The 14,979-nt window shown below is 37.7% G+C and overlaps 1 protein-coding gene across 2 annotated transcripts; it reads left to right on the plus strand.

Moving 5' to 3' along the window:
- Window positions 1–254: 254 nt before the first annotated feature.
- Window positions 255–9,023, plus strand: LOC129887398 (DEAD-box ATP-dependent RNA helicase 46-like). Of its 2 annotated transcripts, none has more exons than XM_055962479.1 (8): window positions 255–515; window positions 1,344–2,554; window positions 2,900–3,130; window positions 4,870–4,938; window positions 5,482–5,751; window positions 5,831–6,181; window positions 6,919–7,196; window positions 7,373–9,023. In XM_055962479.1, exons 2-8 carry the CDS (start codon window positions 1,355–1,357, stop codon window positions 8,517–8,519), a joined length of 3,546 nt encoding a protein of 1,181 aa, XP_055818454.1. In that variant the 5' UTR covers window positions 255–515; window positions 1,344–1,354; the 3' UTR covers window positions 8,520–9,023. The 2 variants fall into 2 exon arrangements, with proteins under 2 accessions (XP_055818454.1, XP_055818455.1); XM_055962480.1 differs by having other exon boundaries at window positions 1,348–2,554.
- The last annotated feature ends 5,956 nt before the right edge of the window (window positions 9,024–14,979 follow it).

Here is a 14,979-nt window from a genome sequence, read left to right on the forward strand (position 1 = left end):
TTCAATTATTTTGTTAGAGTAAATCAGATAACTGTTGATTGATAATGAATCAAATAATTGTCAATTATAAATATAATATTATCGATAATCAAAATATATTCAAAAAGAGCATGGGAAAGACCACTCAAGCAAGTTCTCTATCTAATGGCTATGCATTCAATTTTTTTTTTTTCAGTGTAAATTTCCTCTTTCATCACACAAAAGATTGGTAAAACTGAGTAGTTGAATAATGAGTGGAAAAGGATAGTAGTGTTTGATTTTTTACCGAAGATATTTTTAAGTTATTATTGAACAAGAGAGAGGAGACCGTCAATCAGCCCACGCAACCCAACCCAACACTGGGCAGTCCATATTTAACGAAAGAAAGAATATGGTCCAACAAGCAGGCAATTCTCGTCTTGAAAGACCTGAACCCTAAACTTCAAATTAAGCGTCCAATCTTCTTCCGTCGGCACCATTTTACAGATACTGGAGCTAGCCGCACACAAAGTTTCCGCTAAGGTTTCTCAATTCAGGTTTGATTTCCGTTCATCAATTTTGTTGTTGTCCTCAGCTACTTTCTGCGTGTTTTTTTTGGGTTGTGCGATGAGGTAAGAGTCCTTCATGCACGAACTAGTTGGAATTTTCTAGTTTTAATGGTCCATTAAAGTTTTTTTTCTTGGCTTGAAGTGGTGCGTTTTGGATATGCCTTTAGGTTTTGAGTATCTAAACACAGCAAATCTAGTTTATTTTGTTTCTCTCTCTTTCATGTTGTCCTTCCAATCAAGTTGGCACGGTCTGTTTAGCTTGAATGGCTTATAATTTCAGGAATTCTTACAAAAGTTTTTTTTTTTTGGTTTTGGTATGCATGATGATGAGTTTGCACCGTTTACTATTTTGTTTTTGATTTTGGTTTTGGTTTTTGAGTTGTTTGAAACAAAGCGAGGGGAATATCTCTAAAGTTGATTGACCAATCCTTCAGTTTATCTTCTCATGGAAGCTAAAGCTAAAGAAATAGATTCATGGATGCTGGATTCCTATCTTGGTACTTAAGGTGTTAATATTACAAGTTCAATATTCACAGCTGATATGGGGTTGAGAATGCTAGAAATGTCTCCTTAAGCTATGTTTGTACTTCAACTCGATAGGCATAAACTGTCATTGGGGCCTTTTATGTCGAGGAATAGTAATGTGGTTAGGACTTTGGATTGTTTTCATTGGGAATTATCTGTTCAATTATCATCTGATTTACTTGATGGTAGTATTCTTGTTAGCATATTCACGTTTAGTATGTTCTGCAATACCCTTTGCTTGTCATTGTGTCTGGTCAATTCATATATGTCCTTTTACGTGGATTGCCTTAGGTAGCTCAAGTATGGCAACTCCTGAGGCAGCTACGGCTTCCTTAGGACCTCGTTATGCACCTGATGATCCAACTTTACCCCAACCTTGGAAGGGCTTAATTGATGGTAGTACTGGGTTACTGTACTACTGGAATCCAGAAACTAATGTTACTCAGTATGAGAAGCCATCAGCTTTACCTCCTCCACTGCCGCCTGGTCCACCTCCGGAAGCTTCTGCACCTAAGTTGGCTCCTATACCAGGAGCTAGCTCAGTGCAACAATACGATAGTCAAGGCCAACAGAGCCAGCAGGCCTTTGCTCAACAAGGCCAAATGACACACATGTCACAACATCCACATGTAACACAACAGGTACCACATGGATCACAAGGTGTTTCTACAGGGCAGCAACAAGGATCACCAGCTGGTCCTGCCATGCAACAGGTATCCTTTATGCCGCAACTTCGGTCTCAAATGATCCAGCAACCTGGTCATCAGATGCCATCTCAAATGGGACAAACTCCTAATCAGTCAGGGCCACACGTTTCTCAACCAGCAATGCAACAAATAATGCCACAGCAACTTGGCTCCCAAGCACAAGTATTCCCAAGTGGACAAATGGGACAACAACATGGTTATCAATTTTCTCATCACCAGGCACAGCATGTTGCGTATCCACAAAATTTGCCTCCGCAGGGACAGCAAATTCCACAGCAGCAAAATCAGCACGTTCCGCAGAATCAACAGTTTTCCCATCAACAAGAGCATAAAGTGGGATTTCAGCAAAGAGAAGATGTTGATTTTCCCCAAGGGAAACAAGTTGGGTTTTCGCCACAACAAGTTCAGCAAACTGGTGCATCATCTGCTCAGAATCCGCCTGTGGGGACTGGTTCTGTTATCAGACATCAGATGTCTGCTCAGCCTGCTCAAGCTTTGCAGTTGGGCTGTTCTACTGGAAATGTTCAACAACCATCATCTTTGGGTCAATGGCAGCAAAATACAAATGATTCAGGTCAGAAGCCGCCTGGTCCACATTTTCCAGGTCACATGGGCTCAAGTATAGCACATGGTCACGAGCTGGATACACCCCCAGTTGGATCAAAGGGTTATGAGGAAAACACACTTGGAAGAGGAGGAAATGACTATTATTACAACAGTAATGTAGATGGTCGAACTAGGCCTCCGCCTCAGCAACCCAAGCTTGCAGCTATACCTGTAGCAAGAAATCATCATGTATGTTATTTCCATATCATTAGTTGCATTTTTTATTAGATTCGGCTTTTCAGGTCCATTTATATTATCACTCTCTACGCGCACTTCATTTTGTCCCGTGTTAATAACTTTATATGACATGTTGCCAGAATTAGTCATCTCCATCGTAAAACATTTTTACTTCATACTTATTTTGAAATAGGGAAATTTTGTGCTTCATATGCTATATTACTAGGGAGTTTTAAGATATCTACAGTTAATATTTTTCCAATTGTGAATGTTGGGATGGCATTTGCAGTACTTGTAAAATATCCCTAACCAATGCGACACTAAGTGTAGACATTTGCTGTTGCAATTGTTCATTAGGAAATGAGAATGGGTGATCCTCCGCTTCAAAATCCAGTACCAGCTCATCCTAGTGGGTTCAATAGCATGGGTGGTCCGCCGATGCAAAATATCTATGGTCAAGCAGCTGGTGGCCCTCCATTTCCAAATCCTAACCTCATGCGGCCACCTGGAGCACTCACAGGACCTCCAGGATCCATTCATCCATCATCCGTTGAGGTTTACCTTCAGAAGCATGAAGTAACTGCAACAGTATGTATCCCATCATCTGTGCTTTGAGCTAATTTTCCCTTCCGCTAAAGAAATGGAACCTGTTCATGTTTATCAGTCAGTCTGGCTTGTTTTGAGCTCTTAGAGATTTCATGTTCTTTCTGCATGTTCTTAGTTAACACCTTTGCACAATGTTGTCATTTGAAATCCAAGTACTTGTCAGTGGTTGCCATTTAGTTATGGAGTAAAATTAGCATTAATCAGGTAATGGTGTATTAAAAATAATAATGGAATATGTGAACACTGCTATTTCTTACATATAGACTGAAATTTGTAAGTAAATAAATCAAAGAAGCCTTGTGTATAACCCCCCAACTCGACAACCTCCCCCCTCTCCCGAATAGGATGCCCGCAGGATTGAACTCAACTATCTGAGAAGAGAGGTGGGTTTGAGCGCGGGGAGTGGGGGTGGGGGCTCATTATGCTATATTTTGTAATACATGCTTCAGTTGATGGATCTGGGAATATTTCTAGCTATTTATGTGATGGTTGTGACATTGTGTTTGTCAAAGCACAACCAAAGTTATACCGAGGGCCATCTGACTAGTAGAGAATTTATTTGTTGTGATGACTTTTTTGCTGCCTTAGCTCATCTTATCTACTAAGTTTATGTTTTAAATAGCAGTTAGAGAATGCTGTTAATTTTACAGTTTCCTTTTTTGGCATCAAGCAAGTGGATTTGTTTCATTAAATTTTTTATCTTTGTCTTTCTGATTCTTCTTTTTTGTTTGGCTATGATTTGTGATCTATACTCTTCAAGGAGAGTAATTAGATAGCAGTGCAACATTTTTATATTTTTCTGGCATGCTATCTTCATATCCTATGATATGTATAAGTATGTTGATAGATGAGCATGACTGACTGGAAGTTGGAACTTTCTGAAACTTCTCAGTAGCAAGTTTGAAGTAAAGTGTGCAAAAGTACTACTAAGAATATACAGAATTTGTGCCCATCCATGTGCCATGTCTATACTTGGTTTATTTAACAACACAAACACAAAATAAAGTGTCAAAGAGGCTTGTCTTTGTCAGTTAGACTTTTGTTTTGTGTGTATTACACTTAAATGTGAGTTCTAGAGCAACTTAAAACATTCTCAAAAAAGGTAGTTACCTCCGCTGAGAGAAAACAAAACTGATTACATTAAAGCAAGAAGAGGCAGCAGCAGCTATGACAAACAATTCTGGACTTTCTTGAAGTAACCGAAGAATGAGTTATATGCCCGTGCTATTTTTACCTATTGCTTGGCTTGTTTTAAATCATTGACTATGACATGTAATTTTGAATCTAATCATGTCTTTTCAACTTCCTGTCTTCTGCTTGAACCTCTTAAATAATCTTTCATGAGTTCTGAACAGCTAGACTATTGGTGTTTAGGGGTTCAAATTCCTCCATCTTTGTGGTCATGTTAGTTTTTTCATCATCTTTTTTGGGTGTATATTAGCGGATGACTGGTGTATCTGCAATTAAAGTTCTACAGTATGTAGTACAAGTCATAATTTTTTGGGCCCTGTGTTGATTATTATTCTTTAGTTTCTGAGTTCTAGTTGAAGTTTATCATAGAATTCGTTGCTATTGATGTTATTTTCTTGTTGTCAGTCATTGGTATAAGCTTTGTGGTTTAGATAGTCTTGAGTACACTTGTTGGCGTTTATTTACTATCCAGGGGGTTTCATTGGTTATTCTGAAGTTTGTTGGTCCCTGATGTTTAATTAATTGTCTAGGGTGGTGATGTCCCTGCTCCATTCATGACATTTGAAGATACTGGCTTCCCGCCAGAAATACTGAGAGAGGTAAGTGTTCTTCTCAAATTTGATCACTAGTTGGTTATTTGAAGGGTTTTAGGATCTGCTTTGTCTCATTTTTATTTTTATTTTAAGAACATGCCACAAGCTTATTGATTGTCGCTTGTCGCAGGTGCGATATCTGCTCCGCAGGAGGAGCACATGTCGTACGCTGTAATGCTATCCGCATAATTTGGCAACAACTGTTCTCAGTTTTTGAGGCTGTAAAATGGAAATTGGAGCCTCTGTTGCATAGCTCTTGAAGGGTGGTTGGCCCTTAGGACAAATTCCACTAGATGACTGGGGTTTCTAGCTTATTGCTCCGGGTCTTCTGTTTTAGTTGCTCCCTTTTGTTGCCTCGAGTTGCTTCAGTAAGCAACTGCATCCCATGTGTTTCTTTAGGATCCTCCATTTTTCTATCTTACCCTTTCTTCTTTAAACATTAAATTAGTTTTCATGCTACTCGCTTTAGCATTGTGCTTGGAATTCATAAGTGTGTGTAGATGTGTTCACCGTTTCTCCTCTCTATTCATTACTGGTCATGTATTGCAGATTCAGTTTGCGGGATTCACTTCACCCACTCCCATTCAGGCACAAACATGGCCCATAGCGTTGCAAAATAGGGATATAGTAGCCATTGCCAAGACAGGTTCTGGCAAAACATTGGGCTATCTAATTCCTGCATTTGTCCACCTTAAACGACGCCGCAATAATCCTCAAAATGGCCCGACAGTGGTGGTTTTATCTCCAACACGAGAGCTTGCCACACAAATACAAGATGAAGCATTGAAGTTTGGTCGATCTGCAAGGGTTTCTTGCACGGTGAGTTGATGTATGAACAGTTTCTCATTTAAACTCTGTTGATTTTTGAAGAAGATATCGATCAAATCTTTCGTTTCAGTGCTTGTATGGAGGTGCACCTAAAGTTCACCAGTTGAAAGAACTAGAGCGCGGAACAGATATTGTTGTTGCAACTCCTGGTCGGCTGAATGACATCCTTGAGATGAAAAGAATTGACTTTAGGCAGGTTTCTCTTCTCGTGCTAGATGAGGCTGATCGAATGCTTGACATGGGTTTTGAACCTCAGATCCGCAAGATTGTAAATGAGATACCTCCACAAAGACAAACACTTATGTACACAGCAACATGGCCCAAAGAAGTGCGAAAAATAGCTGGTGATCTTCTTCGAAATCCTGTCCAGGTTAATATTGGGAATGTTGATCAGCTTGCAGCAAACAAGTCTATCACACAGGTAATTTGAAGCAGGTTATTTCCACACACTATTTACAGTGCCTGGAATATCCATGTTAAGCAACTATCTAGTATATTATCATCACTTAATTGCCCTTATGTATTTGTCTGCAGCAAAGTTTCCAACAATTAGTTACTGATTTTAGGCTACCTTGGTCTACTTAAAAAGTGATCTTTTTATGGTTTTAAACGTGTCTTTTGATCATTGATCTTCCAATTTTGTAAAACCTGAATATGATAAACATGTAGTGACACTATTCTCATTATTACTTAATTGTATTACCCACTTGCTTTGTTGTTTGCGTTTGTGTTTCTTGGTTTTTGACAACATGATAAGGCGATTGCATCCCAGATGGTCAAATTTGAAACATTGACTCATGACACTAAATGCGGACAGCCAAACATGATTTATCCATCTAACTTTGTTTCTTCATGCTTTATATGGAAACTAGTTTTAAATTTTTTGGTAGTCTAAACATTAAGGGTTTTAGCTCCTGTATCTATCAATCTTCAGTGAAACTAATTAACGATGGAACTGTTGCTTGCCCAAACAAAGATATCTCTGTTGTGAAACTAGCTTCCTACTATTTTAAATACTGAAATTTCATTTTGGGTTGGGGTTTTGGGGGGGGGGGTGGAGGATAACCTTCTTTAACTGGGTTATTTCATCAGCTTCTTCTCTTTTTCTTTTACCCCCTCTTTTTATGTGGTTATTGCAAATGTGAAATACTTGTGCAGTACATTGAAGTAGTCCCGCAAATGGAAAAGCAGAGACGGTTGGAGCAGATTCTTAGATCCCAAGAAAGGGGTTCTAAAGCTATTATATTCTGTTCCACAAAGAAGTTGTGCGACCAACTTGCGCGCAGTATTGGTCGAAGCTTTGGAGCTGCAGCTATTCATGGAGACAAGTCCCAGGGTGAGAGGGACTGGGTTCTCAATCAATTTCGCTCTGGTAAGACCCCAATTTTAGTAGCAACTGATGTTGCTGCTAGAGGACTGGACATACCTGATATTAGGTGAGGACCTCCTTTTCATCTGATGTTCTGAGAGTGTTGGGTGTGTTGTCCGGAAATTGAAAAAAAATCTATAAATGTGTACTGCGAACTATTATATTCCTTTTTTTTTAAAAAAAATAATAATTTGAATTAGTAGTAGACCAATTATATAATTTTGAATTCTCACTATGCTGCAGAGTTGTGATCAACTATGATTTTCCGACTGGGATTGAGGATTATGTTCACCGAATTGGAAGAACTGGTAGGGCTGGTGCAACTGGTGTTTCATACACCTTTTTATCTGATCAGGACTGGAAATATGCTCCTGATCTTGTTAAGGTTCTGGAAGGTGCTAATCAGCAAGTGCCTCCGAATGTGAGAGAGATGGCTTTACGTGCTGGTGGCAGGGATAGAGGTGGCATGAACCGTTCTGATCTTTTCGATGGTGATGGCGGCCGCACACGTTGGGATTCTGGTGGCCGTGGTGGTATGAGGGATGGTGCGTTTGGTGGCCGTGGTGGTACGAGGGATGGTGGGTTTGGTGGCCGTGCTGGTATGAGGGATGGGGGATTTGGTGGCCCTGGTGGGATGAGGGATGGTGGGTTTGGTGGTCCTGGTGGGATGAGGGATGGTGGGTTTGGTGGCCCTGGTGGGATGAGGGATGGTGGGTTTGGTGGCCGTGGTGGAAGGGAGAGCAACTTTGGTGGCCGTGGTGGGAGAGATGGTCACTTTGGTGGCCGTGTTGGGATGAGGGACAACCATTTTGGTGGCCGTGGTGGCAGGGGTGGTGCTCATAGTGGGTGGGACAGGAATGATCGGTATGACAATTCAGATGTGCGAGCACATGGGAGGGGTCGCGGGCGTGGACGTTTTGACAATAGAAGAGACATGCCAAGTCGGAGTAGAGGAAGAAGTTACAGCCCTAGTCCGGAGAGGGTTCGAACATGGGGTAGTAGAAGCAGAAGCAGAAGCAGAAGCAGGAGTCGCAGCAGGAGTTATAGCAGGAGTTACAGCAGAAGCCGTAGCCGCAGCTATAGCCCCAGGCGTAGCCGCAGCTATAGCCGCAGCCGCAGCCGTAGTCGTGATAGATATCAAAGGAGGCCTCGCCAAAGTAAGTTTGATCAGATGGATCCAGATCCAGGAATGTCAAGCGTTCAGATTGCTCCTCCATCCGTGATGCCTCCATTGCCTATAGGTGCGCCAGTTGATGGATTTTCTGGAGCTGCGTCAGTGGAATCAAAACCAAATATGGAGGTAGCCCCAGAATCTGGTATGTCACCTATGTCTCCAGGAACTCGAGGAAATGGCTTGCCAGGATCTGAGGTCATAGAGCAGAACCCTTGAATTGGAAGCTCCACACTGATGCTATCAATGCATTTCTACAACCTTAGGGGATGGAGGTGTTTCGGAGTAAACATATATCTATTCTTGAGAGATGACAGTAGATTCAGTGTTGAGTTTGATTGTGAAATGGATATTTTGCTGCAGCCATATGACCTAACTATGCCTGGTATGTTCTATTTTCCAGGGCGGAGGAATGCTGATGGTGGAAAGAGACTTCATGCTTGTATCTTGGGTTTAGTTTTTATAGATTGCCCTCTTTCAAACCTTCTGCTCACTCACTTCTCTAGACTATTTTCGGTGAGGACTTTCCATAATTATTTTTTCTTTTGGAGGGGATGGGGGTGGAATCGTGTATGGTTTATATGATCATATCTTTAATTGTTGTCACAATTGCTTATACCTAAATATCAACTCAATCGAGTTATCATTTTTAAAACTGGAAACAATTGGGAAATTGTAGCTGCTGTTTTGCATTTTTATTTTTCAATCTCTCTTGCTTGATCATGGTAACATTGAGAAGTTTCAAGGACGGATTTTGATTTGTTATTCCCTAATCATTCAGGTTACAAGTGCATGAGAACCTGTGCAACTCGTTCGATAAATTGAATTTTCTTTCGTAAACAAGTTGGTTAATGCCTTGGGCATATTGTGCATTTCTTTGTTGGATCATTTTAATACAGGACTTGTAGTTTTTGTAATAGTAGTTTGGCCAATGCAAATAATTGATTAAAAATAACTAAATAAATTTCTATTTCTGGATTTTAATTGCGACTTTGAGGAGAAATGGTTTTCTAGTCCTTTACTAACTTTGTTCTTACAATTTGGTGATAATACTTTTCTTTCCTCTGTCCTAAACATGCATGCCTAACCTAGCCTATGAACCCAATCATCAGCTGCCAGCCACCGGCTGGTCTACACTTATCCACTTCAAATCTCCCACCTTTGCCTTTTAATAGCATCAATAATTCTATTTTCTCGAACCCTTAGGTAAATTTACATATGAATGGACTGATTTGAAGGAATTAAGAAAGATTATTCCTCAGCAATGTGATATTAAGGGAGGATGTCAGATTGGATTGTTTTGTAGTAAATATATTCTACTTTGTTTAACAAAGCAAGAAGATTTTGTTAAATCTTATTTTTAAGGTGCGTTTTATATTAAGTGCAAAGATGAGTATTCTTACCTAATCACACTTTAATATATGACTTTAGCTTTAAGGTTAAGAAAGAATTATCGATGACTATAGTGTAGATTTCTTTTTTCAATCTTTAGCTTACTTTTTTGTCAAAGAATGTCTATTTACTATAATTGCTACTGTGGAAAAATCTATTCAACTTGATCAAGCTATAATCTATAAGTCGTTGTGCTCATGTAAAGGTATTGGTAGACTTAAAAAGTGATTTTCCAAAGGCTATGCAAATGAACATAGAGAATGAAATTCCTAGAAAAGTGAGATCCAACATTATTGCTATAAAATACGACTATGTTCCAAAGTATTGTTTTATATTCATGATGCAAGAGCATACTAAGGAGGATTGTAGAATACATAACATACCAAAGTACAATGAGGAGAACAAAGAGCAGATGACAAGGTTGGGGAGAAAAGAGTTCATGAACCTGTTCCTCCTAATCTCCTTCATGTCTATAGATTTCAAAAAGGTAAAGCTAGAATACTATCTAGTGGACGAGTCGTGAAAGACCCTGATTAGTGAAATGTAGTGAGGGTTTTACGTAGTAATGATGATCAAGATCCCCTTGCAATCATGAACAAATTGATGTTCTTGCGCAGAATGAGGAGAAGGTAGAAAACATGCAGGCAACAACTAACAACAATGTTGTAATTAATAATATTACACCTCAATTTCAAGGAAATAAAGTGGAGTGGATAAAATCAACAAAAGAATTGGCCAATAGATCGTTTGGACAGATTCTTCAACCTGGATCCGCTTCTTCTTCAGCAGAACATGTTTAACATAAAATTTTGCAAGAAAATTAGCAATTGCATGTTAAAGTAGGTGAAAACGATAAGTCTTTTACAAATGAAGTTGTCTTAGCACAAAACAATCAAGATACTCAACAAAAGAAGTATGCTAATGATTATAATGTAAAAAATGACCAGGCTAATCAACTTTTTAAAGTAACAATGAATGATTTAATTCCCACATGTAATGGAGTGTCTTTATCAAAAATATTGAGATGAATTCTAATAGTAGTGATAGTAAGATAACAATGTTGATACCTATCTTAATGACCCATGATAATTCTCAAATGAAGCTAATACAATGATTTAAATGATCATATCTTTAATTGTTGTCACAATTGCTTATACCTAAATATCAACTCAATCGAGTTATCATTTTTAAAACTGGAAACAATTGGAAAATTGTAGCTGCTGTTTTGCATTTTTATTTTTCAATCTCTCTTGCTTGATCATGGTAACATTGAGAAGTTTCAAGGACGGATTTTGATTTGTTATTCCCTAATCATTCAGGTTACAAGTGCATGAGAACCTGTGCAACTCGTTCGATAAATTGAATTTTCTTTCGTAAACAAGTTGGTTAATGCCTTGGGCATATTGTGCATTTCTTTGTTGGATCATTTTAATACAAGACTTGTAGTTTTTGTAATAGTAGTTTGGCCAATGCAAATAATTGATTAAAAATAACTAAATAAATTTCTATTTCTGGATTTTAATTGCGACTTTGAGGAGAAATGGTTTTCTAGTCCTTTACTAACTTTATTTTTGGTTGTTTCTCAGTCAGGTTTTCGATCCGAAAAGCTCCACAGAGCTGTCGTATGCAGTTAAACACGAGCAGGCAGGGGAAGCTCAATAACTGTATTTTTAATTTTTTGCGTGTACCAATTGAAGAATTTTGAGAAATTTAGAATCATAACTAAATCGGATGGTGACTAAATTCATTCAGTAGCACAGGATTCTGTAACAACAAAAACGTTGACCCGCTTCCCTCTCCCCTTCACTTATTAAGTGGAAAATCTTCGTCGGCATTCTATAAGTCCTTCTCCTTTCTTTCTAAACTAGCAGAATCATGGGACATTGCTTTGATGGCATAGAATCAATTGTTGACACGCTCAAAACAGAATAGAAAGAAGCGTTCTTTGAACGACTCCGGTACAATCTCATCTGCTAGAGCTATCAACCGGATCTTGGAAACAAGGCACACAGGCTGCCCCAACTCTGGTAAAAGGAATCGGATAGCTCCCGATTTTATTTTCCACTTCACGGGAGAAGCGTAGACGAGCGAGCAGAGCCAAGGAAAGAGGCCCTCAATTTAGTGGCTTCCCTCAACCTCCTATTACAATTTGGTGATAAGTCTTTTGTTTCCTCTGTGCTAAACATGCATACCTAACCTAGCCTATGAACCCAATCATCATCAGCCAGCCACCAGCTGATCTACACTTATCCACTTCAAATCTCCCACCTTTACCTTTCTAATAGCATCAATAATCCTATTGTCTCGAACTCTTAGGTAAATTTACATATGAATGGACTGATTTGAAGGAATTAAGAAGGATTATTCCTCAGCAATGTAATATTAAGGGAGGATGTCAGATTTGATTGTTTCGTAGTAAATATATTCTAATCTGTTTAGCAAAGCAAGAAGATTTTATTAAATCTTATTTTTAAGGTGCGTTCTATATTAAGTGCAAAGATGAGTATTCTTACCTAATGCACACTTTAATAAATGACTTTAGGTTTAAGGTTAAGGAAGAATTGTCGATGACTATAGTGTGGATTTCTTTTTTCAATCTTTTGCCTATCTTTTTTGTCAAAGGATATCTATTTTCTTTGATTGCTACCGTGGACAAACCTATACAACTTGATCAAGCTACAATTTATAAGTCGTTGTGCTCGTGTAAAGATATTGGTAGACTTAAAAAGTGATTTTCCAAAGGCTATGCAAATGAACATAGAGAATGAAGTTACTAAAAAAGTGAGATCCAACATGATTGCTATAAAATACGACTATGTTCCAAAGTATTATTTTATATTCATGATGCAAGGGTATACTAAGGAGGATTGTAGAATACGTAACATACCAAAGTACAATGAGGAGAACAAAGAGAAGATGACAAGGTTGGGGAGAAATGAGTTCATGAACCTGTTCCTCCTAATCTTCTTCATATCTATAGATTTCAAAAAGGTAAAGCTAGAATACTATTTAGTAGACGATTTGTAAAAAATCCTGGTCAGTGAAATGTAGTGAGAATTGTACGTAATAATGATGATCAAGATCCCCCTGCAATCCAGAACAAATTGATGTTCTTGAACGGAATGAGAAGAAGGTAGAAAACATGTAGGCAACAACTAACAATAGTGTTGTAATTAATAATATTACATCTCAATTTTCAGGAAATAAAGCGGAGAGGATAGAATCAACAAAGAAATTGACCAATAGATCGTTTGGACAGATTCTTCAACATGGATCAGGTTCTTCTTCAGCAGAACATGTTTAACATAACATTTTGGAAAAAAATTTAGCAATTGCATGTTAAAGTAGGTGAAAACGATATGTCTTTTACAGATGAAGTTATCTTAGCATAAAATAATCAAGATACTTAACAAAAGAAGTATGCTGATGATTACAATGTGAAAAATGGCCAAGCTATTCAACTTTTTAAAGAAACATTGGATGATTTAATTCCCACATGTAATGGAGTGTCTCTGTCAAAAATATTGAGATGAATTTTAATAGTAGTGATAGTAAGATAACAATGTTGATACCTACCTTAATGACCGATGATAATTCTCAAATGACGCTAATACAAAAAGAGTCTCCAAACAAAGTACTACATAATATTGTAGCTCATAGAGTGGAGGAAAATAAATTATTGGAGATAGAAGTTCCTGGACAAGATTAAACATTGATGGATAGTGAAGATAATGATGATATTTTGGCTCTCATAGTCAAGGATGCAGATTTGTCTCCGAGCGTAACAAAAATTATCAGAAGAGGAAAAAAGCAAGGAGATGATGAAAGTGCACAACCTATCAGAGTTCAACCAAAGAGAAATAAACCAGTTAAGCTTAAATAATGAATTCATTTATTTGAAATATTAGGTTGGTGAAATGATAACAAATTTTCTAAAAGGTTCAAATATTACACAAGGTCCACAAGTTCACTTTTATTGCTTTCATGGAACCTTTTCAGGATAGTAGATTCAACAAGTACAATAAAAAATTGAATATGCCTAATGCTATTACTAATTTTAATGAAAATATATGGATCTTTATAAATTATTATTTTGACACTATAATAGTTGATAATATAGAACAACAACCGACTATCAAGCTAAAGCATTTGAGAATGGATTATAACTTTCATGTCACTATTGTCTATGCTAAATGTAGTACATACCAAAGAACGAAGTTATGAGATAATATTTATCATATGACAGATGTAGTTAATGGGCCTTGGTTAGTTGGAGAGATACTTTACTGTGGTGAGAAATGCAAAAGAGAAGATATGGGGCCTTTAAGTGTTAGATGCAGGCCATGAAGATTTTGAATGTTGCATTGCAAATTGTGATTTGTCAAAAGTTCCCTATAAAAACAACACTTTCACTTGGTGGAATGGTAGGGAAGATAACGATTGTATCTTAGAGAGACTGAATATAATTCTTATTAATCAGGAGATGCAAAATTGATTCAATCATATTAAAATTAAACATCTACCAAAAACTGGGTCTGATCATGCTCTAATGTTGCTTAATTATGAAGAGAATATATCCAGATATAGGAAGCCATTCACGTTCCTAAAGTTTTGAATAGAGCATGAAGGTTTCAATGAAGTTGTTAGGCTAAATTATATGTCAAACTCTGGTGGATTTTTTTTATAACTTTTAAGGAGAATATGACTGTGTTGACCAAATGGAGTAAGGAAAGTTATGATGACATCTTTAAACAATTGATCATCAGAGAAGATATTGTTAGAATTAAAGAAAAGTTGTTTGAAGAAGTTCTAAATGCTTTGAATAGAACTGGGTTGCAAAAAGCTCAGGCTGAACTTAAAAGATATCTTCATTTTGAGGAAATCTTTTGGCATTAAAAGACTGGTATGATTGATTTGAAAATGGAGATAGAAACACAATTTTTTTTCCACAGCATAGTGATAAAAGCTCAACTATATCTCAATTCAAGAATAAGCATTCATATGCAAATTAATATTCAGCTTTTGAGGTTGGGATCGAACCACAAGAATTAACAGATGAAATCACTCTCAAATTGATTACTTAACCCAAAATAAACTAGCACGTTGTATTTTCAACAAGTGTATGTATAATGGGAGGGGTGGGTGGGGGATATTGGGGAACAACTAGAAATTATCAATATCAAGTATCAATAGCTAGGAATCTACATAAATAAGTTTTACCAAGATTAGAAAAGACTAGACGTGTGTGCATTGCGATGGTATTTTGACATAATAGGTAGAGATTAAT

This window comes from Solanum dulcamara, chromosome 4 (assembly GCF_947179165.1).
Source record: "Solanum dulcamara chromosome 4, daSolDulc1.2, whole genome shotgun sequence".
Classification (NCBI taxonomy): Eukaryota; Viridiplantae; Streptophyta; class Magnoliopsida; order Solanales; family Solanaceae; genus Solanum; species Solanum dulcamara.

What these genes read in the sequence shown, in the direction of transcription:
- LOC129887398 (XM_055962479.1), top strand. Translation starts at nt 1,355, where the DNA reads ATGGCAACTCCTGAGGCAGCTACGGCTTCCTTAGGACCTCGTTATGCA. An exon ending in CGCCAGAAATACTGAGAGAG is followed by an intron (nt 4,939 to 5,481) that starts GTAAGTGTTCTT and finishes CATGTATTGCAG; the next exon opens with ATTCAGTTTGCGGGATTCAC. An exon ending in CTGCAAGGGTTTCTTGCACG is followed by an intron (nt 5,752 to 5,830) that starts GTGAGTTGATGT and finishes CTTTCGTTTCAG; the next exon opens with TGCTTGTATGGAGGTGCACC.